The sequence below is a fragment of the Sphaerodactylus townsendi genome, linkage group LG02, assembly GCF_021028975.2.
Source record: "Sphaerodactylus townsendi isolate TG3544 linkage group LG02, MPM_Stown_v2.3, whole genome shotgun sequence".
Classification (NCBI taxonomy): Eukaryota; Metazoa; Chordata; class Lepidosauria; order Squamata; family Sphaerodactylidae; genus Sphaerodactylus; species Sphaerodactylus townsendi.
The window spans coordinates 122,969,018-122,995,267 of record NC_059426.1 but is presented as its reverse complement, the minus strand read 5'-3'; the positions used below and the strand labels follow the sequence as shown (position 1 = coordinate 122,995,267).

The following is a 26,250-nucleotide window of genomic DNA, read 5'->3' as shown; positions in this document are numbered from 1 at the left end:
GCTACGCTCAACAAAGGACAAGAGAGATCCCCTCACTTTTGCAGGAGTCTATCACATACCCTGCAGCTGTGGAAAGGTCTACATAGGAACGCCAAAACGCAGGATTCAGACTTGCATTAAGGAGCATGAAAGACACTGTCAGCTAAACCATCCTGAAAAATCTGCAGTAGCAGAACATGTCCTAAACAAAACTGGACATAACATTTTATTTGAAAACACTGAAATTCTGGACAATTCAGAAGGTTACTATGTCAGACTGCACAAGGAGCCCATTGAAATTCACAAACATCAAGACAACTTCAACAGGAAAGAAGAGACTCTGAGAATTAACAAAGCTTGGCTACCAGTACTTAAAAACACCAGAATCAAAGGCCAAGGGCATGCTAAGTTCATGGACAATGGACTCCATCCAGTCACAGGATTTGCATTCACCAATTCTGCTGGTGCTGCAGGGAATGCAAATGTGACTACAATGTAAATTAACTGATAACCGCCCCCTCAATACAATGCACTCAACCACACCTTTGCATAGCAAGTTCAAACACTTACTGATTGGTTCCCCACCCTGGGGCATGGACGATATATTCCCAACTAAACATTCCCTTCTCTCTGTGATATACCTCTGAAGATGCCAGCCACAGGTGCAGGCAAAACGTTAGGAACAAGATCTACCAGACCACAGCCACACAGCCCAGAAAACCCACCACAACTAGTTGAATCCGGCCATGAAAGTCTTCAACAATACAGCAGCAAGGGAGCTCCTTCCCATCTACTCACTCCCCTCCCCACCCTGCCCCATGGCTGCAAAAGCAGTCTAGGATAAATCCCGGGACCGCCATTTCTGTGAATAGTTCCATGATCTTGCCACCTATCCTTGATGTTGCTACAAAATGTAAATTTTTGTTCCCATTCAGGGAAGCCTTTTACCTGAAGTTTCTGATGAGCGATGGATGGCTTTGGAGCCAGAGACTCTGCAGCAGTTGGGGTTATTTTTCTTATGTAGCCACCATTCTTTCCTCCACTACCAGTCACAAAAGATGACAGCAGTTTCTTCAACTCACCTGGAACAAATGAATATGAAAGGATAACAAGCTGGCCCATATATATACAGGTAGGAGACAAAAATGTATACCAAACATTTCACTAATAGATTTCCATGGAGTCCAAGACAGAAGGTAAAACAATCTCACATTTTATCTCAATTTAGAGCAGAGGTCTGCAACCTGTGGCTCTCCAGATGTTCATGGCCAATTGGCCATGCTGGCAGGGACTGATGGGATTTGTAGTCCATGAACATCTGGAGAGCTGCAGGTTGCAGACCCCTGATTTAGAGTATCACAAATGGGAAATGCCCTCTAGCCTTGTAAGGAGTGCTATGACCCTTTCAGCAAAAGAAAGATAGCAAAACTCAAAGCTATAAAAGCAGGAGAAAGGTGTCAAAAAGAACAAAGCTGAAGGGTTTAAAGATCCTCCATGCAGAAGGTAGATGTGTTCTCCATTCAGCACAGGTCGATAAATGACTCACCAAGATATGGACAACAAGAATATAGCAACTGCTGATCCACCAAAGGCACAGAATCCTGAGAAAGTGGAGGAAAAGGATCAGATAATGTATGGATTCACTTATCTCCCAGTTGCTCTTAAATTAAGTCTGCCTCAGTAACAAACAAGAAATCTACTCATGAACTCAAATATTCACACTTACCAGAGCCTGAGCTGTTATTTCTAAGTCTGCTGTCAATCCTTCCAGTTTTGCTTCACCACCAAAGAAAAGGTTCTCTGGGACAGTGGGGACCTGGAATACAAACCCTGAACAGTTAATCCCATCAGCAGTGCAGAGAAAACCAAAATAGAGACTGAATAGGGAACAAATAGCACAGTTCACTCAAGGACACCACCAGGAAGGACTATACCTGACCTCAGTATCTGCAGTGAAGGTCAGATCTTGTCCCCTGCCTCACACTGTCGCCTAGACCAGGGGTAGGGAACCTGCGGCTCTCCAGATGTTCAGGAACTACAATTCCCATCAGCCCCTGTCAGCATGGCCAATTGGCCATGCTGGCAGGGGCTGATGGGAATTGTAGTTCCTGAACATCTGGAGAGCCGCAGGTTCCCTACCCCAGGCCTAGACTGATACCCATTTCCTTGCTCCAATAAAACTAAGCATGGATCTTTAATTAGTACTCCTGTTGCCTAAGAGCTGACCTACCACATAGGAAAGCGCTGAGAACAAGGATGGAAGAAACAAGTCACCCAGATTAGTACTGACAGAGTATGTTCACAGAAAAGTTAGGAAAAATTATTTATGACACAGTAAGTTGCTTGATGTGCTTAAAAGCCTGCATTAACATTTCTACTGCCCAATATCCAAACCCCCTGGATTTAAATTATGTTCTTAAATATGTATTTTTTTTCTAAATCAACCACATACAAGCGAGGAACATAGCAATGTGCATGTGACAAGGGATAGTGGCTACAAAAGACTTGAGGGTAAAGCACATAAATCCCAGGTTAAGGACAGAGACAGGGCATACAGGTGTCTCTATGCTAATAGTAGAAGCATTCGACCTAAAATGGGGGAGCTGGAATACAGAATTTTGAAGGAGGACATTGATATAGTGGGCATCACAGAGACATGGTGGAATGAGGAGAACCAGTGGGATGCTGTTATACCAGGCTACAGGCTCTATAGGAAGGATAGGACAGGGCGCATTGGGGGTGGAGTTGCCCTTTACATCAAAGAGAGCATAGTGTCACATAAAATAGACAATGCAAGGGGAGCTGGTTCCCCTACAGAATCACTGTGGATATCACAGTATACCTACCAGGGGTGAAGGACAGTTTAATATTAGGAATATATTATCGTCTCCCTGACCAAAGTGCACAAGAGGATTCTGAGATGGAAAAAGAAATTAGAGAGGCCAACAAAAACAAAAATGTAGTGGTAATGGGTGATTTTAACTATCCCCATATAAACTGGAAAAATGCATGTTCAGGTCATAGTAAGGAGAGAGCATTCCTGGATATGCTAAATGACTGTGGCTTAGAGCAGATGGTTGTGGAACCAACCGGGGGAGAGGTTATCCTAGATCTAATTCTATGTGGGACCCAGGACCTGGTGCAGGAAGTCAGTGTTGTTGAGCCGATAGGGAACAGCGACCACAATGCTGTCAGATTCAGTATCTCAGCATGTGAACAAGTGGCAACTACTAATGTAGTTACATTCACCTTCAGAAAGGGAAATTTCTCAAAGATGCGGGGGATAGTGCGCAGGAAGCTGAAAGGGAAAATCAAGAGAGTCAAAACTGTCCAGGATGTTTGGAGGTTATTTAAAAACACAGTAATAAAAGCTCAGCTGGAATGTGTTCCACAGGTTAGAAAAGGCAGCACCCAGTCCAAAAGAAAGCCACCATGGTTAACAAGAGAGGTTGAGGAAATTATCAGAAAAAAGAAAATGTCTTTTAGAAAATGGAAGTCCAGTTTGACTGATGAAGAATATGAGAGGAACTACAAATGGTGGCAAAGAGAAGCAAGTTAGCTGTAAAGGAGGCAAAAAAAAAGGATTATGAGGAACGCATGGCTGCAGAACATCAAGACCAGCAACAAACAGTTCTTCAAGTACATCAAAAGCAGGAAGCCAGCAAGGGAAGCGGTAGGCCCGTTAGATGACAAAGGAACAAAGGGTGTGCTAAAAGATGGCAGGGAGATTGCAGAGAAGCTGAATGAATTCTTTGCATCTGTCTTCACCCAAGAGGAAGTGAGGAACATTCCTGCACCTGAACCAAGCTTCTTAGGAGGCGAATCCGAGGAACTAGCGAAGGTAGTGGTAGACAAGGAAGAAGTTCTGGCAGCCATTGATAAACTAAATGTTACCAAATCGCCTGGCCCAGATTGCATTCACCCAAGAGTTCTTAAAGAGCTCAAGCATGAAATTGCTGATCTTCTCACTTTAATATGCAACTTATCCCTGAAATCAGGCTCCATCCCTGAAGACTGGAAGATGGCCAATGTCACACCAGTCTTTAAGAAAGGATCTAGGGGGGACCCCGGGAAATTACAGGCCAGTCAGTTTGACATCTGTTCCTGGTAAATTAGTAGAATCTATCATTAAAGATAAAATTATAAAGCATGTACAAAAGCAAGACCTGCTGAGAAAGAGTCAGCATGGCTTTTGCAGAGGCAAATCCTGTCTTACAAACTTACTAGAGTTCTTTGAGGGTGTAAACAGGCATGTGGACAGGGGTGAACCGGTGGACATTGTCTACTTGGATTTCCAAAAGGCTTTTGACAAAGTTCCTCACCAGAGACTGTTGAGAAAACTCAGCAATGAAGGAATAAGAGGGGAAGTCCTCCTATGGATTAAAAACTGGTTGAGAAACAGGAAACAAAGAGTGGGTGTAAATGGGAAGTTCTCACAATGGAGAGATGTCGGGAGTGGTATCCCCCAAGGATCCGTTTTGGGACCAGTGCTCTTTAACCTATTCATAAATGACCTGGAAGCAAGGGTGGGTAGCGTGGTGACCAAGTTTGCAGATGATACCAAATTATGTAGGGTGGTGAGAACCACAAAGGATTGCGAAGAGCTCCAAGCAGACCTTGATAAATTAGGTGAGTGGGCTCAGAAATGGCAAATGCAGTTCAATGTAGCAAAATGTAAAGTGATGCACATGGGGCAAAAAATCCAAACTTCACATATACGCTACAGGGGTCAGTGCTATCAGTCACAGACCAGGAAAGGGATTTAGGCGTCTTAGTTGATAGTTCCATGGGAATGTCAACTCAATGCATGGCAGCTGTGAAAAAGGCAAACTCTATGCTGGGGATCATTAGAAAAGGAATTGAGAATAAAACTGCAAAGATTGTCATGCCCTTATATAAAGCAGTGGTGCGACCGCACTTGGAGTACTGTGTCCAGTTCTGGTCGCCGCATCTCAAAAAAGATATTGAGGAGATAGAAAAAGTGCAGAGAAGGGCAACGAGGATGATTGAGGGACTGGAGCACCTTCCCTATGAGGAGAGGCTGCAGCATTTGGGACTCTTTAGTTTGGAGAGGAGGCGGCTGAGGGGGGATATGATTGAAGTCTACAAAATTATGCATGGGGTAGAAAATGTTGACTGAGAGAAATTTTTCTCTCTTTCTCACAATACTAGAACCAGGGGGCATCCATTGAAAATGCTGGGGGGAAGAATTAGGACTAATAAAAGGAAACACTTCTTCACGCAACGTGTGATTGGTGTTTGGAATATGCTGCCACAGGAGGTGGTGATGGCCACTGGCTTGGATAGCTTTAAAAGGGGCTTGGACAGATTTATGGAGGAGAAGTCGATTTATGGTTACCAATCTTGATCCTCTTTGATCTGAGATTGCAAATGCCTTAACAGACCAGGTGATCGGGAGCAACAGCCGCAGAAGGCCATTGCGTTCACATCCTACATGTGAGCTCCCAAAGGCACCTGGTGGGCCACTGCGAGTAGCAGAGAGCTGGACTAGATGGACTTTGGTCTGATCCAGCTGGCTTGTTCTTATGTTCTTATGCTAGTGAGCCACAGCTGTCAAAATGGGACAAAATTTTCTTAGGGTCCTTTGGGGTACCCAGTGGGATTCAGTACTCAAACCCTTAGACTGAGTCAAACCACTGATCCATCAAGGTCAGTATCATTCTACCCTGACTGGCAGAAGCTCTCCAGGGACTCAGGTAGAGATTTTCCACATCACCTACTATCCGATCCTTTTTAACTGGAGACACCAGAGATTAAACCTGGGATGTTTCTCTGTACAAACATTATCCAGGGATTTGCAGTTTTCCAGAGTTTGCTGTTTGCTGTCACATAGAATGGGCAATGTTCTCCAGTCAGTGAGAAAGAAGACTCAGGGTCAAACCATATTAGATTATGGGAACGTGGCAAATGCAATATTTCTAAAAGAGCAGCCAGAAAGGCACAAATTAGGATCAGAGCTGCAGCACAGGAGAGGGTGCTTCATTCGTCCTCCCATGCCATTCTGCATACCTCAACAGCCTTCAGAGTTATCTGCCACATGACAAGGAAACAGAAGGAAAGTCTGTATGTTTCCCTCAATGGGCCAATGACAATAGGTGAATGGATTTTGGCAGATAAGATGCAAAACACAGGTATACAGAGTTTGTATGGCAAAGGACATTTTTTTAAAGCTGTCCATTCTTCCTATGACTGGCACCCTCACCCATCAAAATAGTTCTTTTCAATAAAACGTCAGGCAAGGCCTCTAAGCACCTCTGGCCCATTTGCATTTGGTGATCAAGCCTTAAAAATGGCAAACCAATCCCACTATTCAAATGCTACTGGCATACATACACATCTTGAAAATGTTTATATTGTACATATACATACATAGTATACAGCATAATGCACTGTAAACTAGCTGCTGATGCCAGGAACTGTAATCTTTCCAGCAAACTTAGTGCATGCAGTCACTACAATTCCAGACTTTTGAAGCTTGAGTCAGAATTCACAGAATCATGCATTTCCCGGTACAAGCCTGTTTGTCCCAGTATCGAATTGTGAAATACTAAAAAAAAAACCCATGGCTCTAAGATAGCAGAGAATCTTATTAAAAGTTACTTTGAAGCTCCATATTAATCTGTAATTTTCATCTGAGCAAATGTAGTGACTAAAAAAACTGAAATAGAATCTCCTCAACTTTGAACATGAGTTGGCCCTAGGAAACTTGTTCCCACATTCAATGTAAGAACAGCAATACTGGTTAGAGAATTGCTTAAAGAGCTATATTCAAAAAGTGCTATGCCAGTACTGAAGTTATACATGACTCTTTGAAAAATCACACTGTAAGAAACATGTTATTTTCTAAAGGAAATAATTACTCTCCTTACTTGAAAAAGCCATCCCAAAACAGCAAGAATCAACAGCTTGTTCAGGAAACACATCTTTTTATCTTCAGAAAGCAGCAGGCTTCTGTAAGAGAAGGGTAAAAGAAGGAGAACATTAAACATCATGATTCTCTTTGATTCGTCCCCATTCCAGATCGGGGGGGGGGGGGGGGGAAGTAATCTGGATTGGATTGGTGTAATACATTCTCTACCTCTATGAAGTGTTGGAAGTGAAGGATTTTAACACGGTTTCCTGCCTCAACCACAGAGGGGGTTTTACCAGTAAGCCAGATGCTAGATAGGGACCTAGGGATTGACACCTTTACTCTATCATGATGGCACTATCCCTCTGATGTTACACTAATACTTTCAGGGACTTCCTTCCTTCTGGCTCACTCCTCCTTGCTCTCACCACTTTTACTGCACCAAGTGTGTAGAGAGGATGGATGCTGAGTGCATCCATCCCCATCCACCTAGATTAGTGAACTATCTATCTACCTTCCTATCCAGAATGGAGTTCACTAATAAATACTCTTTTTATTAGATTAGAAATTACAAACGACTCCGACTTTTCTTTGTCCCAAAGCTCACACGCATGTTTGGGGATGCTCTGCTGGGCTTAGGCCTCTGCACACTCTGCTTGTAATGCTAAAGTGTAATCTCTCCAAGGAGATTATCCAACATGAAGTTGGTCAAAGTATTCAGTTAGTCCAAAATGTATACATCCAGCGGTTATCTGCAGCAAGTCACTTTGGTTGCATTATACAAACCTAGCTTCCAGTTAATTTTTGGGCCGAATTCCAAGTGCTGGTTTTGACCTTTGTCAAATAACTTGGGACAACAACAGATGACAGACGCATCTTCTGTGAGGTCCGGCTTTGTTAGCTACTGCTAGCAGAGCTTCCACAACAGCTGACAAGGCCTTTCTGAAGGCATCACCAAGATTACAAAATGTCCTTTGCCATGAGACAAGTCACACTCTATTCCACTCAACTTTTTAAAAGGTGGTTAGAACCTACTTTCTTTGAGCAGGCTTTTGTTTTACTTCATTCTGAGTCTGGATGGTTTCACTTGTTCTGGATTGCTATAGCTCTTGCTTTGGTTTCAGCTAACTATTCTTTTTAAGATACTTGGCTTTAGCTGCTCAGTTGCTGTTTGATACATGTGTCAGGATCATAGCAAAGTGTGTACCTGATCATATTTAACTGTATATGTAATCATGATTTTTTAATGTAAACTACTTTGACAGGATTCTGTACTAAAAAGCTAGGTATGAATATTTTAAAGATATTCTGCATCACTTACTTGTACAGCTGTAGGAGGAGAGTAAATACCTTCCCATAGTAGTCAAGAAAAGGAGCAATATGATCCATTAGGGAAAGGAACTCTACAACCCAAGGTACAGTGAGGACTGTGCGCTGTTTCTGAATTGATTGTCTTAGCAGTTTCAATATATCCAACACAGGGAAGGTCTTGACAGAAAACAAACATAGAAACAATATATATATATATATATATATATTTTAAAAAAAATAGATATTTATACTCTACTGTTCTCCCTATTAAGAACCCAAAGTGGATTACAACAACATTCTTCTCTCTTTCATTTTATCCTCACAACAATCCTATAAGGTGTGAATGAGTGGCTCAGTGTCACCCAACAAACTTGGATGGGATGTGTGGGGGCGGGGGGAAGGGGTTTCCAGCTGGGTCACCAGCTGGTTAGCAACTGAGGGGCTGAGCTTGGATGTGAAAAAGACAAGGTCAATCCCTGCTCAGCCCTCCAAGCTCACTGATAATGTCCTTGGATGCTACGGTTGTTAACCTCATTTGGCTGTTGTAAGGGAGGGATAAGCTGAAATAATTCATGTGACACCATGAAGTTCACAAATATAACAAACAAATATGATAAAGATTGAATAAGAGACAAATTCCACACCAGTGTTTGAAATAGGGCCTACCAGAAATCTAACACCTAATAGAGATGATGAGTGCATCTCAGTTCCCCCAGTTTCCATGTCAAACAACTGAACTTTGAGTATAAACTGCGAGGAATTTTATTTTATCCAAACACTGTAACATAATGATATGCCATAGAGTTAGCAGGAGTATAACAGAGTTCCAGCTAGTCCCCCAGAATTTGTCACTCCACTTCCATCCCACCCAAACTAGTCTATCTGACAAGAAGTGAGGAGCTCAGGAAGGAGAACACTTTTGCAGTACCCTTCTATACTTCTTCTGACCTTCTTGTATTTCAATAAATACCTCCAATGGCTGGGATGAATTGCATCTGTAGTACCCTGGTACATTCCAGGAAATGAAGTTCCTAGAATACACATGTGATACAGATGCTATCCATCTCATCTGGGGGAGTGGGCAAAAAAGAAGACAGAAGAAAAAATCATCCTTGTTGGAAAAGTTTATATCAATGGTTTTCATAGCAGAAGAGAACCTAACTGTAACAGGCAGGTTTTTCTAAGATGAGGTTCATAGGAATAAATGGAACACTTCCTCTCACATGTTCAAAGAACTGAATGAGAGAGAAAACAGACTGTACTATATCAGCATACCAGTATCAGAATTTGCCTTCAGTTTGTAGCACCTTGATGACCAAGTGATGAAGCAACACTGAAGCCTAATTAACTAGGCCACAAGATTTAACAGGCAACAGCTTCTCTCTTCAGAAGAATCCAAGACTCCTAGCTAATGAAGCATCTCTATGTATGACAACACATGGAAACATGGGGTGGGTGGTTAAATACTGTGAGGTTAATCCGGCTGGTCACTTACATGGTTTCTTAGGGTCACTGCAGACTGCTGCAGGTCTCCTGTTGGAGGTTCCACTGTGTGATAGGGCAGGAAGACAAGGAACCCAAAGAACTTTGCCAGGAGTCGAAGGTTCAGAAGGACAGCAGCAAAATGCTTCTTTTCATCCTGAAACACACACACACACACACACACACACAAAAACCCAACCCCCAAGAGCCATGAATGTTACAGACAAGGAGCAGGTTCAGGGGAGCAATCTAACATTCTGCCCTTTTCCCAAACCTCCAAAGCCCCGATGACAGTGAAAAGTAGCTAAGCCAAAAAGACACAACACTGTAGAGTTTGTTATAGATCACATGTTTTCAATAGATCACATGACAAGTGCAACTGCAGATAGAAACAAAAGGTATGGTGAGTTAAGCCTGTCATGATTAGCCACTCTATGTCTCTGAAATAACTTCCCATGGCACAGAAATTGGCCAAGTTTTTTGTAAGCCATATTTACAGATTACATTCGGTTCCAAACAAAATAATCTCAGACAGAGGGTCTCAGCTTGTGTCCAAATTTTGGCATTGCCTTCTCCAGTTATTGGAGGTAGAACAAGGGCTAAGCTCCTCCCACCATCCGGAAAGTGAGGCAGATCAGCACACTGGTATGCCAGAGAACTCTCACGAAAATATTCACATAAACTAGTCCACAAACCCAAGTGACTGAGGAGCCAAATACAAGGGTTACTGGAGGTCTGTTCAATTCACTTATGCAATGTTATAAAAGAAAAGTTTATAAGGTTTCTGTATTAGGACTGGTTCAATGAGTGAGATTTCTGAATGGCTGTCCCTGGGCAATGCAACTTACCTGTTCTTCCATTGTTTCCCCATCACTGCACTCATGCTCCAAGTCAAGAGCATCCAGTTCCAGTATTTGCAGGCAGAGACTGTCCATCAGATGCTGATTAAATTGATAACTGTGAAGAAAAAGAATGTAAGATGAATAGTGGAAAAAGCATCTAAAATAGTAATTACATTCAGCTCATTAAGTTGTATTATCTCCAGGTTTACTATTATACAATGGTTAATAACTATACCTGACAATGATTGACACATTGCAAGACAGTATTCAAAACACTCAAAATGGAACTATCAATAGAAAGTTGTCTGCCAACTGATGATCCATCTCATGCATTTAACAAAATTGACTCTAATCAAAATATTTTGTTAGAATAAAAAATTGTTGGTCTTTGCACCATAAAATGTTTTAGGGTACCACTCAGACAATTAAAAATATTAACAATATCTCTTTAGCCATGAATAATGTTTTAGAAAGGCAATCTGAACACGCATTTTAAGGCATATACACACATATTTCAACTGCATTTAGTGCAATATTTAAACACAAATTAAATTATAGAGCTCTATCATAATTTGTTCCCTGATATACAACATCACTTTCTTTAGGTTTTCACAGTGCAAAGTCATATGGAATACAGAAATAACTCAGTAGATTTTGTTAACTGAGGTAGTAAGCACATAAAGAAACAGCTACCCAAAGGGAGCAAGATTTGTGGAAATGCAGGAAAAAACGTAGTTAAACCTGCCACCCAGGAACAACGGAAGAGACTGAGCAAGAGTCCTTTGCAGTACTTCATCCTCTAGCACATATCTGGACACTTGTCAGAATCAAGCCTAATGCTACAGCAACTGTCTTATAGAAGCCACCACACCACCAGAAAATGACCCAGGCAGAAGCAGCCATAAGCACCTAACCTTCCAGCACTCAAGATGAAGTCCCTGAAGAACTCCTGGCATCCAGGGAAGGAAGGTGGGGGGCATGGTCCTCTGATGCTCTGAGGAACAATAAATCTTTCTTGCAGCCTCTTCAACCGACTCAGATTGTCTGACCCCAGCATGTTAAGTACATCCTGGTCTGGGTGGTCTCCCCAACTTGTGCCACCTCCAATGGGAACTCTGCACATCTTTGGAAAAGAAGGGGAGAAAGGGGGAGGTGCAAAATGTTTAAGATGCTTCTCCTTTAAGCGCCCAACAGTCCACCACCATAGTGCCATACCTCTCATTATTGTCTCAAATGACTTCATAGTTTAGGGCTGATTCAAAGACACCTACATCACTCAATAAGTGCCACTGAGAGTGAGTTCAAACATGAATATCCATCATTTTGATAAGTGCAACATGACGTGATGAATTGCATGTGTGAACCAACCACTGAGAAAACATTACAGATGTCACTCCAAAGCACAGTATCTTTTCAGTTAAAAAATCCTCAAATTCTGTGGTGCTGTTTCTACTGAGTCTGTTACCAATAGAGTACAACAAAATGACATCACATATATTTTGTCAAAACTCAAAGGTAACATGGTGATTTGAATTCAACAATGTGAATCAACACAGACTGAGATCCAGAAATTCCTTATTAACCCTAGTAAATCCCAGTGATTTCAGAAAGTTATCACACCCCTTCTTTTTGGCAGATGAGCAATAGTACAGCTCTTATTGTGCAGTATTATTGTGCAGAACAGGAAGAGGGCATAAGAATCAGGACAAAAGGAAGTCTGAACAACAACAAAATTTGATTTTTCAAAGGCAGAAAGAGTTTCGCAAAATATCTTAATCTGTGCTAGCACAAAGGGCCTCAGACTTATTAGGTTGAGATCACTTGGCTCTCCTTATCTATTACTTATAAACTACAGAATAAAATTCTGTAGAAAAACAACCTCCACAAAAAGCAAAGTTGTTGTGTAATGTTATGGCAACACAGAAAACAAATGCAAGAAGTAGTAAATCCCTGCAATCAACAAGAAACACTGAAGCCTAACTTTAAAGGGAATTTTTTCTCCCAGGATTGTAGATGCAAATTAAGGAAAGGTTTTACTAGTATGGAAGTCTTGCCACCAGTTAGCAAAACCTATCATTTTGCAAGTAGGAAACACAAGCATTTCTGATATTCTTTACCTGAAGAAGCTGTTTCTGAAAGAGTCTGGCAAAGTGGCTGTAGTTACAGACAGCTGAAAGGTGAGCCATCATAACTCTGTAAGATAAGAGACAAATTACTAATCTTCCTGATTTAGTCACAGTAAATCAAAACAGCTTTAATTTTTCATCGATAATAGCAAATGACTTCCAGAGTATGTTCAAGCCTTTTAAGGGTCTAATTCCCTAATCAGTAAGAAGTAGGGATATCTTATCGGTATTTTTCAGGGTTTTTTTTCATTTGAAACAAAATGGTGACAAGCAGATTGCAGAATCATGCCAAATTTGGGTTGATGGTCACTGTGAACATTGATCTCCACAAGCCGCAGAGTGAGTACCACATTATTAACAGAACACATTACACAAAACAGAAATTACATAATAGGATCCAAGTTTTAAACTGTATACAGCAATATAAGCTACAGTCTCTCTCATTTATCCAAATCAGTTTGTGAACCATTCTGTACAGTGCAACCCTATTACCTTAGCAGAAAAGCCCCCCTACATAGTTCAGTTTTGCATACTCTAAGGAATGCCAGGAGACAGAGGGCTTTCCTGACTTCCTCAGGTAGGTCATTCCACAAAGCCACAATGGAGAAAGCACATGTATGGGCACTAATTGATTTTGCCCATTTGCAGATTGATACCTACAGAAGCTCCCACTGATATAAGCAAAGTTGTTGTGGCAAAGAATAGGAATAGGGCAGTCCTGCAAATAAGAGGGACCAAAGTCATGAAAGGGTTTATATAGGTAGCCAATAGAGTGTCTATATAACCTGTTTCCCCGAAAATAAGACATCCCCTGAAAATAAGACATAGTAGAGATTTTGCTGAAGTGCTAAATATAAAGCATCCCTCGAAAGTAAGACGTAGCAAAGTTTTTGTTTGGAAGCATGCCCATCAACCAGCTGTGGAGCGGAAAAATAAGACATCCCCTGAAAATAAGACATAGTGCATCTTTGGGAGCAAAAATTAATATAAGACACTGTCTTATTTTCAGGGAAACAGGGTATGTATATTCTGTCCAGTGTTACATTCTGTCCAGTATATTCTGTCCAGTTCCCACTAATAGTCGAGTCGCAGCATTCTGGATCAATTGGAGTTTCTGAGTTGATTTTGAAGGGAGACCAATGGAAAGTGCATTACAGTAGTCTAGTCTCGATATTATTGAGTTAGCCAGATCTGGTGCATCAAAGTATGGGGCCATTTTATAGGCTTGGCTGAGTTGCCAGAAAGCCTTTTTCACTCCTGCATTAATTTGCTTCTCCAGTAATAAATCTGGATCTAGGATGACCACAAGAATCTTACTGAAAGTAGAGAGAAAATGTCCTTTGCTTTTCCAACCAGCATTATCTCTGGGCTTGGCTTCCATTTGTTCACTTTTAACCAGTTAACCACCATGGGCAGGCAGTAATTCATTATTTCTACTGCATCACCAGGATATGGACAAGAATATACAGGGCTGAGTATCATCAGCATACTGATCACAACCAACCCCAAAACTATGAATTATTTGTCTTAAGAGCTTTACACAGAGATTAAAAAGAAAGGGGGAAAGAACTGTGCCCTCTGGAACCCCAGAAGATGACAACTTGTTTCCAGTAAATATGATGAGGCAGCCCTACAGCTTATGTGAGCACTTAAGGAGTGCTATTAATTTGCATATAGCAAAACAACACATTAAAGACTACTACCTGATCCTGTTGCCCAGGCACCTCTCAAAATCCCAACCCGATTTTTCACTATTATCTTCCCACTCACGCAGCAACTCATAGAAAATGTCCCTGATGGAGACAGATATGTCAGCAGTTAGTCAACATCCAAAATCACAATAATCAGATGTACCACCAACCCACATTATAGGTTCCATAGTACTCATCTATAAATGACACAGAAGCATGAAAGCATAGCCAATTCCAGCAAGGAGGGTTTCATTCAATACCCTATAATTGGTAAAAATTCTATTAGTGACTGTACAAAGAACCCAGCACACCAGCATGTAGACTTAAAGCTATTATCCTAGCCACCCACACTGGAGGAAAATTCCACTGAAATCAGCTAGAATTACTGCCAAGCAAGTCAATGCTTCATGTGGAAAAATGGGATGACCCTCTTACTTGATTAAGGAGGTGTATAGGCATTTTTTCCCCGGAAGAAAGCCAACATCTAAAGGGTTGCTGTTTTTACTGCATACAGGTTTACAACTGGCTGGGTTCACTTCAACTCCAAGTGTATTCCCAGCTAGCAAACCTCTTCATTTGCATATTGTGTTAATACCGCCAAATAGATCTATTATTGTTATAGCACTAACATTCTTTACCCGGAGCCAGTCCTTTAAAAGTCTGCCGGAAAAAAAACCCTGTGTGTTACTTTGGTAGTCTAGAGGGATACAGAGACTTCATTTTCTTTAATAATACTTACTAACAAGAAAATTTACCTTGCTTTTTCATAAAAATCTTGTAAAAAATCATACACATATTGCATTGAGGGCAATATCCCTCTACCCAAATTCCATCCTACCGCGAGGTTGAAAATTTTCCCCAAAAACAAAAATCATGACACAGTAAAAAAAATAAATGCAAGACAAACAAGTAGGCATGGATGAAACAAGTAGGCATGGAATATTTCTTAAGCTGCCTACTGTTTTGTTTTTTTAATAATACAATTGTAGAAAAAATAAGATAATTGATTCTGCTCAATTAATTTTAGAACTTTCTCATGAGACAAATTTGTATGAGTAGGAAACAGGGTGCACAATTTCGATGTGGCAACAACAATTAATTAGTCTCCCTTTCAATATTATTTCCTATTAAGAATCAAGCTATTTATCACAGGTTACCTCCTTGGCATATACAATGTAGTCTTTATGATTAATTCACTGCAATGAAGATGTATCCTCTTGGGAACTTGAGTGTTTTGAGAACTGCTCTTCAAAAACCAGCATAAAGTTTAGCAAAATAATGAATCATAAAACATGACAATACTCTTTGATGGAAAATGGTACTTACCGTTGCTTCTTAAATATGTGAAATGCTTTATCACTGGAAAAGTTAGACCGATCATCTGTTTCTGGTTGGAAAGAAACAGACTGCACAGATGAGGGCAGTAAAAGGGACACCTGAACAAAATATATAAACAGGCAACCATAACATATTCATCCTAATGCAACATGAATTGCAAATATAACCTTAAAAAAATCAACCAACAAAGCCTGGAACCACAACCTGCTCTCCCTATACAGGGACATGACATGTGCTGAACGTCCTATGTTTAAGAAGTCAACCTATTACAATGGAGAAAATGTTAACTGATGTTTTGTTACTTTTAAGGCAGAGGCAGTACTTTTTTATCTCGCAATTAACTGTAATTGCAGTTATGGTCCTATTAGGAAGTTTTTATGCAAAGACCACCGGATACCAATTTCTCACAGTAAAAAGAGAGAAAAAGTGGAGACAATCATAAAGGTAGGCACAGCTGGGGGAAAGTTAAGGACATTCCTGGGGGCAGAGCTGAGCTTAGTGGTCAGTTTTTACCAGGCTTTCAGCCTGAGAATGCCCCCGACACAGAAGTCAGACTTATGTCACCCAAAAGAGTGGAGTAAGTCCATTTTGGGCCATGGTGAATTCTCCAGCAGCTGGGGTTTTTCTTCTTTTCGCTGCTTTCCCACGCCACCTGGATTCCCTCTGGAGGCAGCAGGGCAGCGGCAACCATCCCCAACCATCTCCGCCCACTGGATTGGATTTGAAAAATTCATTCTTCAAGGAGCACTGAGGAGACCACAATTTCACAAACTGACCCTAACTAGCCCTTTCAGGAAACATGATTCCACCCTCTACCTATATGTAATGGTTAATGACTTTTGTTACAGTATACCTGAAGAAGTGTGAATGCACATGAGAGATTACACCAAGAATAAAATGTTGTTGGTTTTAACGGTATCACTGGACTTCAAATTCTTTTCTGCTGCTTCAGACCAACACAGCTATGTATCTGAAACAATTTTACAAAGTTCATCTGATATCAAAACTGGCTTAGCATTTACCTTTGCTGTACTATTTTCAGAGGCTATCCTAAGCCTTTTATGCAAGTCAGGAGAAAAGGATGCAATTCTTTCATTCTCCGCCAAGAGCTTCAATGTCCCTTTCTCTAAACGAGATACAACTCTACCAAGACAACAGCAACAAGGAAGAAAGTATCAAGTGAAAGAAAATCCAAACAGATCAAGAACTGCACCCCTAACCTGTACATACAACTGACAAAAATTAGCCTATACAGATGGACAAGTAAAAAGGAAGTTTTCAGACTTCTTCTAGTTCTGTTGGCGCTGGAAGCAAAATCAAATCCAAATACAACTGAACAGATCTTTCCACAGGAAAGCCCATTTCAGATGGAATTGTAGTGATTGTAGAATCCTAGTTTTCTTATTTTATTTTTGTTTATTTTTATTTTATTAAATTTCTATTCTGCCCCTTTCCTTGAGATTAATTACAGATGAATTAACACTGCACAGTATTAGGGAAGTTATTCAACCATACACTGTCTCAGCAATAAAGTAAGCACCAAAAAGTACAAGTAAATGTGCATAGCATGAACATTCCAAATAGGACTCCCAGATTACCTGCTAGGTAAGAATGCTAAGGTTGTAAACACAGATACTTCACTCACAGTCACTGCATCCACAATGCTAGAGAAATTTCCCCAATCTCTACAGTCTTCTAATTCACTGTAATTGTCCTTTACTCACATGTAGGAAATTCTGGCATGTTGTGCGACATCGATTCCTGGTCTTAGGCCAAAACTGATATCATATTGCACATTGAGCTCCCTTTAAATGTCCCACCTCTATATACTCTCAGGATTGCCAGGTACAGGCCCAATTCCAAAACAGCTTAACTGACTTACTCAAACTGATAATCCAGGACTTGCACAGCAAAATAGACACAGTTGTGCACGCTGCAAAAGTGTTGCCTCTCTACTGCATCTGCAAATAAAATGTATTAACATCCTTAACATTTATGATGGAGTTAAAGAAATGAGAAACTAGGCAGAGAGCCAAGTAAACTACATGGAAGAAGAACTGCCCATGAAAAACTGGTAGATCAGCCACTAATTACCAACCAATCCCATAAACCTACTTCCAGTACTGTCTCTTACCACTAGGTATTTGAAAAAGTCAACCACTGAGAAGGGATGTTTTCATAAAGGTTTTTTCCCCCAGGTGACACACAGCATTCTCTCACTTTGGGAGCTTCCACACTATGATGTGCTGTTTCTGAGCATGGCTCATGGGGTTCCTGGCCAAATAACAACTTCCTTTGCTCCAACTTAAAGAGGAAACAGTGCTCTGACTGCAGGCAGTCTCGATGTTAAAATTTTGACTTCAGCCAACCTGGGGTGGAAGGGGGGAAAGTTGTGTTACCTCCAAAATGATAAGGCACACCTCTGGCATTCCATCTCCTTTGCAGCACTTTAAAAGGTTTTCTTTAATGCCAGCAAAGGCCCAGCTGTCAGCCTCAGCTCAACTGTTGATGGGAGGGAGAGGTTATCAAGTTGCAGAGGACCCTGGCAAGACTGTCGTAGCACTGCGTTTCTACACCGACCTGACATCCTGCATCCTCAATAGATATTTCTGACCGTTTGGCCATATGCTGAAGGAATAAACTGACACCACAGCACAAATACTTCTGAGAGAAGGAGGATGTACAGAAGCAAACATTCCCAACACTAATCCAACCAGGATTTGCGGAAGACAAAGACTAAGCAGAGATTGCAAAAGTGTCCCAGCAGAAAGCGAGTGGAATACCAGGAGTGAGCGATGTGGGGATAGGGTGTGTGCGTGCCACTCCCATACCCCTCAATCCCTGTTGCTTGTATTCACACAGCAGGTGTGGCTTTTCTCACACCTATGTGGAAGCAGCTCAGGTTACACTATCTCAACATGAACACAGGCATTTTGGATGTTTACATAAAGAGAGATAAATTTCTACTCATGGATATGTGATTTTCATTAAAATCTCTAGCTTTGTGAGTTTTCAAGTATTACAAACAATAGGATCACCTACTTTAAAACCAGATTTCAAATTATTAGTTACACTCTTGTCCTTTAGAAATCAAAGAAATCAGGACTACTGCAAAATAAATGCAACTTTTAAAAATATGAACTTCTCATTTTGATTAATATGTGATACAAACTGTATCTGACTACCAGCCCAGAATCTTTAACCAACACAACTTCTGACCTCTATATTCTTCATCAAGGTCTGGGACTTTCTCTCCACCATCTGAAGAAAATGTTCTCTTGGATGTTAGCAGCTGCAACACAAAGAAAAGCTCCAGGAAAATATTTGGCACAAGGTTTTCTGCAAAGCAAAGTGAAGGAATAATGCTATTTATTCTGCACATCATCAATTAGTCCATTTTAAAAAGTCTAATCTAAATACTCCTTGAGTTCAGTGAATTACCATTTAAAAAAACTAAACTAAACTAAAAACCCAACATTTTAAAAAACAAATTAAATTGTAGATCAAAAAGTCTACACCAAAGAGCCAAACAATGCCTGATACAGGAGATCCATGATCAGTTCATATGAACATAAATTTTTTTAAAAATGTTACTTTAAAAATAGTTGCAGAACTTCCTGAATTGGTTCTGAGCAACCAATTGATGGATTAAACCAGGGAAACTGTACAGATAAAAGACATTAAACCCCTCTTCCTCAGTATCACTCTGTTGTGATCAATTGGAGAAAGTAGCCACAGGTACGATTAAATAAAATAAAATACACTGCTAGGCAATCCAATCACAAATTAGCCATCACTTTTAACCCTAACATTAGTTATTTTTAGCATAATAAATATTAACCTACTAAACTGCTTAGATACACAGCAATTTCATTTTACGGCATTTCTTTCTTTCCTTCATCTCCAACATCAAACCAAAAATCAGTTTTTAAGAACTAAATCATCTTGTTTGCAGGCTTTATTATGTTTTTAAAAACTGAAAAGATTTGGTCTGTTTGTATGCTGTGCAAGTGAAAGGTAGGCCCAGAATTTCACTGTTCTTTTCTTTAAAAAAGAATGAATTAGAAAAACGTTTTAAAATTATGGACACAGCTTGAGTGGCTAAGCAACTAAAATCTATAGTTTTCCAAGGCAACCTTTCATTAAAAATTCACCATTACCAACACTATATTCCACGGATGTTTCTACAAATCATTTTTCTTTGCATTTCCACCCCACCCCCCTCATCAATAGGAATGAAAATTTCACAGAATGTTTATTGTCATCACTTCCCCCCTCTTTACCTGCTATGCAAAATGAATATAACTGAGCCAATAGCTCCAGTTGTCTTTTGCAGGTGACTTTTTTGACATCTGCAGAAGTCACCAGCTGGTTTTCAATGAGGAGACCTGCATTCCAGCCACGGTTAGGTTTGTTGGGTGTATCAAAATCCAAAGAGAAGTCTGATAAGGAAGAAGTGTGCTGCAACAACTTGGACCTGTAATTCAAAGCACATAACTAGACACAGAACTCAAAACAGAAGGCAACTTAGCAAGAACAAATCATTCTTGCCCTACCACAATGATCAACAGGATTCATTTCAATATTTAGCAAGTAATTAAGATTGCAATTTCTTCAGAGAAAAATATATTACTTGATACGATTTTCTCCTGTGACTTAAACTATATCAAGGTTCTTCAGGACTGTTGAATCAAATTCTAACTTTAAACACAACCACCTACAAGATTAAAAGAGATAAACACAACCACCTACAAGATTTTCAGAAGTGACATTCAGAGCGCAATCTTGGGGGATACACCCTTCTATGTCCATTGAAGTTAATGAGCATAGAACAGTGTAACTCAGTTTAGGATGACGTTGTCTTTCAGGTTCAGCACTGAGTTTTTGAATTTGGGAACAAGCCTGCTGTTTCAAGTACTATACAAAATGCCCTTTTAAGATTCAAATTGTAATATTTACAAATGTTTGGTTCCACATTGTGAAGGCACTGACTAAAACAACATCCCTAACTCACAGGAGACCTGTCCTGCCTATCAGCACTCCACCCCAAATGTCATAATGTACCGTTCCTTCTTCAACATCTCTCTCTCTCCCTGAAGGCTTCCTGGAATGGAGGTAATACTTGATCTCTCAGGGACAGGAAAGGCCTCAGGACTTGCTTCAGGTTGAAACAGAGAAACTTGAGAATGCCCAACAGGTGTGGATGTGAAACACATCTTGGGTTTGGAGAGTGGTCGCTCAGTGTTGACTGGGGTAGGGTTGATTCTTCTTGATGGTTTTGTTTTCCTGAAAGCACAATTAGTGGAAGTAAAAATAACTGTTACAGAATAAAAATGTAACAGAAGGTTTTTCCTTCCTCCAAACTTCCTCTACCTTTGTGGACACCATTTTTGGCCACTTACTTTAACCAAAAACACAAAAGCACAAATTGCAGGGATGTATTAAGAAGCAGTTTTACAATTTGATCAAAAGTGCCCAAGAGCCGCAAAGGCTAGTGGAGGGGACTTGAAAGCTGGGAGGGACTGTTCCACCACCACGCATCTTAGCAGATGAAAATATAGAAAATTTAGGGACATTTTCAAAGAGAAATCTTGTATATAATATTTTCTTTCTTGAAAATGAGTAAAAAGCTTACCACAACAAGGCTTTAAAGTATTGATTTTGCTGCATTTTACTTTATCAAAATGATTTCTAATAACTGTAAACCAAGTATAGAAGACAATACTACAGTATTTGTTTATTAAAGTTATTTTATACTGTAGAAACATATAACGCTGAAATTCTCTTGCTTGCTTCAGATTCCTAACCCCTCTGCAATATGTAAAAGAAAATGGCCTGTTTAGAAACATGCCTAACAAAGAAAAAACAAGTTAAAATAGAAGAGTAGAAGTTTGTTTCAGCCTATGCAAACCTTCACCTATGTCCTATGAGAAGTATATGGAGATAAAAAATGAAAATTCAAAAAAGAAATTACTCTGAAGGATTTGTGAACTACCTGTGTGGGGGACAAAAAGGAAATTCAGTCCATAGCAAAATAGTGTAACACAGCTGAGTTCTATCATCAGCGCTTAAACTTCCAGTTTCCATTTATTTATTTGTAATAATGTCTATCCCAATACTCACCACCAAGGCAGCATACAGATAGCATAAAAACAATATAAAAATAACCCCACATTAAAATCACATTCTTTTAAAAATTGTTTCCTGGTTAAAAATATGGAAAGGAAATATGAGTTTCACAGTAGCACTTACTTTGTCATTCCAGCAGCATTCATGGGTGGAAACTGTTCCAGGTCATTTAGGTTAAGTTGATGCTCAAGAGAGGAACTGGAAGAGAAGGGGCCCTCTTCATTCTGTTTTCTTTCCTCAGATACCGCCAAAGGTGAGCTGTCACTCCTCCCTTCACCATTTAAGTTCTGTTCCAGTTCTTGCACCACTAGCTGGCCAGAAACAGTTAAAGAACTGTTGCCTTTTCTTCTGCATCGTCTTTGGGAGCCAGAAACAAGGAAATTCCCCAAACTTGCTTTTTGACCTGATCGTCTCTCACTGCGAGGAAACATGGGGCCTGAACCAAAGCTTGGGCTGCTGCTGGGATCCACATTTGGGAAATCACTGCAGGAACCCAATAAACTTGATCCGGTATAAACAGACCCATGAGACTCTGAAGCAGAAACAGCAGTACTGAGAGGGGACAAGCTGTCAGGAGGTACATCGCAAAAGAGCTTCACTCGGCTGCTACTAGAAGTAGCTGTGCTATGAGTTCGCCTTTCAGACCCTGTCCTTTGGTTCCTACAGCCAGCAGAACTTCCAAGGACCTTGGACTTTGGAGTTTTAGCAGGAGTAGAAGGTCCATTGGTCAATATCTGACTGGTCTGTTCCCTTAAGTAGTTCAACAAAAAAGGGACAAAGTCTTTCCGAAGTAAATAAAGCACAGCTAGCTTAGGGTGAACTCCAGTTTCCTGCACAAAACACAAACAAAAAGTACATTCTAATTTATTATCAGCCAGATATTTGCAGAAACAGATTTTTTTGAAGTATGAATCTGGACTAAAATCCTATTTCTAAAGAGTAAAACTGAAATCAGTCAGTATAACATAGGCCCTTTAGAATGGCCTAAACTAGGAACTTCCTAATCAGGACATGTACAAAAACCCATAGGATTACTCCAGCTGGGCAAAAAAAGCTCTGAGGAAGCATCTGAAGTTGGGATGCAGCACAGAAAGAAAAGATTAACCTCCTTCCTCCACTATCCTCTTTTTTTTTTAAAGTGATTTCAAACTTATCCACAGAACTTCCAGCTCTGTGTTTGATTTGGACAAAAACAAAAGATGTAAAGGCCAGAGAATCAGGATAAATATTTTTTTCGGACAACTGAACACCTGATGGACTCACTAGGTCTTGCTTTCCAACATATTAATTTAAGTTTACAACTTGAACGTTCTAGAAGGGGCAATAGTGTGGCAGTGCAATCCTAAACAGAACTGCACCTTTCTAAATCCACTGAAGTCAATGGGCTAAGGAGAAGGAAACTGTGTCTAGGATGGTGGCATTGTAAATCTGTTGCTGCCAAAACAAAAGGGAGACAGCTTGTATTTTACAGTTAATGATTCTGCAAACCAACTTCAATTCAGCTAGTAGTCTATGAGGTTTTTTTTAATAAACAGCCACTGCAATCAATGGATACCCACATGGTTCCACAATATGTCAACATATTCATGACTAACATTTCCACAGTCCCTGTCCTGTGCTAGAGATCTATTTGATGCTGTTAGCATTGGGATCTACAGGAAAAAAGTATTGGATGAATTTCATCAGGACTTAAACTCCCTTCCTTTCTTATCACCAAAATGAACCTGACCCAATCCTGGCATGAGACAGTCCTAGAACAGAAGGGGTGCATCTGAAGAAGATCCAACTGGGAAGAAAGAATCTGCAAAAACCCCACCAGGAAGAGAACAAGCAGGAGGAAGTGTTGACAGAGGCTTTACACTGGCTCCCAATTTGCTTCTGGGACCAATTCAAGGAGCTGGGATTGACTTTTAAAGCACTATATGGCTTGGGACCAGATGCCTTAAGGGCCACTTTCTTCCATATGAACAAAGGAAGCCAGCCTAATAAAGCCCAATACTGTAAGATTTTGGAAGACAAGCAGGGTTGGTAGTTGGTGCAAGATCACTACAGAAGGCAGCAGAAGAAATCAACAGCAAACCATCGCTGTATCTCACTTGCCTTAAAAGCCCCTTACTGGGATCGCCGTGTCACTTGCAACTTGATGGCACCTATGCACCTATGTCCATATGAACCTATTCAGCTATTATGATCATCTTCAGAGGCCCCCCTTTGGGGGCTAAGTCCTTTGAGGCTAGATTGGTGACAACCCACCCCCCAAAAGGCCTTCTCAATCATGGCACCAAAACTATAAAATTTCCTCCCTCCAGAGATGCATTTGTCCCCCTCTTTCATTGTCTTTTACTGCCCTTTTTATTGGCCAATCCTTATTGACCCTCCTTTTTGTTTCTGTTTTAAATTGAGGATCCCAACTGGGTAGAAAGAGGTGTCAAATGTTTTAAACAAAATAAATATTTTCAATCAACTATCTACAACACTCTTCTGGTTTCTAGCAGGACAAAAGGGTCAGTTTTTATTCAAAACAACAAATGGACATAAATGTGACATAAAAATAGACACACTATTCTCACTAATTTATTAATATGTCAGTTTCAGATATGTTGTACACTTCGCTTATGACCTTTTAAAAATCACCATTTTTAATAAAAAAAACTTCAAAAGGAGATTTCAGAGTGAAAATTTTGAATTGGAATTAATCAGTGAGCCAGTGTGGTATAATGGTTAAAGTGTTGGACTAGGATCTTGTGAGACCCAGGTTCAAATCTTCAGTGCCATAGAATTTGGAGTGAATCTTGGGCCAGCCACCCACCCCCAGCCTAATCAACTTCACAAGGCTGTTCCGAGAACAAAATGGAGAAGAGAATTATTTAAGCTGCTTTGGGCCCCCACTAAGAAGAAAGGTAGAAATAAATATATACATCTGGTGACATTAACCAGGGATTAAATTGAAATTACCGTATATACTAGCGCATAAGCTGACCCGCATATAAGCCGAGGCACCCAATTCTACCTCAAAAAACTAGGGAATTTGATTGACTCGCGTATAAGCCGAGGGTGGGAAAGATCCATCAGGAGGCAGGGTGCTGAGCCGGCATAGGAGCCACAGCTGGAGGAAAGGAGCACCCCAGAAGCCTTTGGGAGGCTTTTTAAGGAGGGGCGAGGCAGCGCACACGGGTCTGAGGAGAGGGAAAGTGGTTGAAAGCAGGAGAAAGCGAAGCAGAGAATGCCTCCTCCCCCTCACTAACTCACTGTTGGAGGGCCTGAGTGCCTGGGAAACGCTCGAGTATGGTGGCACACCGCCGGAAAAGGGTCTCTCACATTCCCCCGACTGACCTCTCCTTCCAAAGTGTAGTTTCGGAGAAACTGCTGACATTGCAAGACTCTCTGGCTCCAATGTGTGCACGTGCAAAGGCCAATTCCCCTGCTCAAATCCCCCTGTGCTCTTTGCCCCGTCCATTGTGTTGTGCTTCCCCCACCCGCATGCCATGTTCGATCTTCCACCTGTAACTGTCAATAAAAGGGCTGGAAGGGAAGCAGGAAAGCAGAGTTGCAGAGTTGCTCCCTGCTCTCTCACTGGCCGAAACGACATGCTGCCTCGGTTGCTGTAAGGCAACAAGTGGCGCCCAACGTGGGGCCCTCGGAACTCGCCACCCCAACTCATCGTCGTCTGGAACAGACCCCTGGTGCACCCCGTCCTTCTTGGACCCCTTATCAACGTGAGTATGGGATCATGCCTGAGCTCAGGAGAAGCTAGGCACGTCGAGGAATTACAATTCCTGACGCATAAGGCGAAATGTCCTGTAGCAACTAGAGATTTGCGGGAGTTGGTTGAGGAAGTAAACAGGCAATGCCCCTGGTACCCAGATTTGGGGACGCCCAATCCAGAGGACAGGCAGAGTATTGGCTTGGTACTTCGCTCAAAACCCCGCACTCCGATTCGTGCCCTCCACTCATGGTTTCAGTGCAGGCACGCAATCAAACAGCAAATTCCCGATTGCTCTAAAGCAGCGGTGGACCTCGTTTCCTCCTCCCCTGCCAAATCGCCCTTGCTGTCACCTCCCGCCTGCCCTATGCCCATCATCCACCCTCCATGCGCCCCTGGTATTTCTCCTCCATCTGACCTGCCCCTCCCAGCTCTAGCAGAGCCGAGGGAGCAAGAGCTGTCCTTACAAACAGCAGAATGCCTTAAAACTGAACTGCAAGATAAGGAAACTCTCAGTGCAGAAAATGCAGATCTCCTTGCCCTGTGCCTGGCACACTCCACTGAGAAGCAAGAGCAGGATAGCAGAAACATAGGAAAAAATGGACTGGATTTTAAGCAAGGTACAGGATCCAGCCACCCTCAGCAAAGCCAAGACAGTATTGAGTATTTCCCTTGGCCACAGAGTAATTTCTCAGCTCTCCAGCAAATGTTAGATCTCAGACCTTGCTCCAACATTGCCACAAGGTTCAAAATTTTGACTGAGCTAAGAAATTTAAGC

General features: G+C 41.1%; 1 protein-coding gene across 1 annotated transcript in view; it reads right to left on the bottom strand.

Annotated features, from left to right (window-relative positions):
* Window positions 1-26,250, bottom strand: part of CDAN1 (codanin 1) — a 46,394-nt gene that overhangs the window by 14,304 nt on the left and 5,840 nt on the right. Inside the window, exons 2-18 of the mRNA XM_048484142.1 lie at window positions 21,893-22,599; window positions 20,705-20,926; window positions 19,924-20,117; window positions 18,860-18,979; window positions 17,523-17,601; window positions 16,663-16,783; window positions 15,629-15,738; window positions 14,315-14,404; window positions 12,603-12,678; window positions 11,400-11,608; window positions 10,492-10,600; window positions 9,657-9,800; window positions 8,172-8,338; window positions 6,870-6,951; window positions 1,706-1,795; window positions 1,526-1,580; window positions 928-1,061 (exon numbers count right to left, since the gene is read on the bottom strand). Of these exons, the coding sequence (XP_048340099.1) occupies window positions 928-1,061; window positions 1,526-1,580; window positions 1,706-1,795; window positions 6,870-6,951; window positions 8,172-8,338; window positions 9,657-9,800; window positions 10,492-10,600; window positions 11,400-11,608; window positions 12,603-12,678; window positions 14,315-14,404; window positions 15,629-15,738; window positions 16,663-16,783; window positions 17,523-17,601; window positions 18,860-18,979; window positions 19,924-20,117; window positions 20,705-20,926; window positions 21,893-22,599 (2,709 nt within the window). The remainder of the gene's footprint in view (window positions 1-927; window positions 1,062-1,525; window positions 1,581-1,705; window positions 1,796-6,869; window positions 6,952-8,171; window positions 8,339-9,656; window positions 9,801-10,491; window positions 10,601-11,399; window positions 11,609-12,602; window positions 12,679-14,314; window positions 14,405-15,628; window positions 15,739-16,662; window positions 16,784-17,522; window positions 17,602-18,859; window positions 18,980-19,923; window positions 20,118-20,704; window positions 20,927-21,892; window positions 22,600-26,250) is intronic.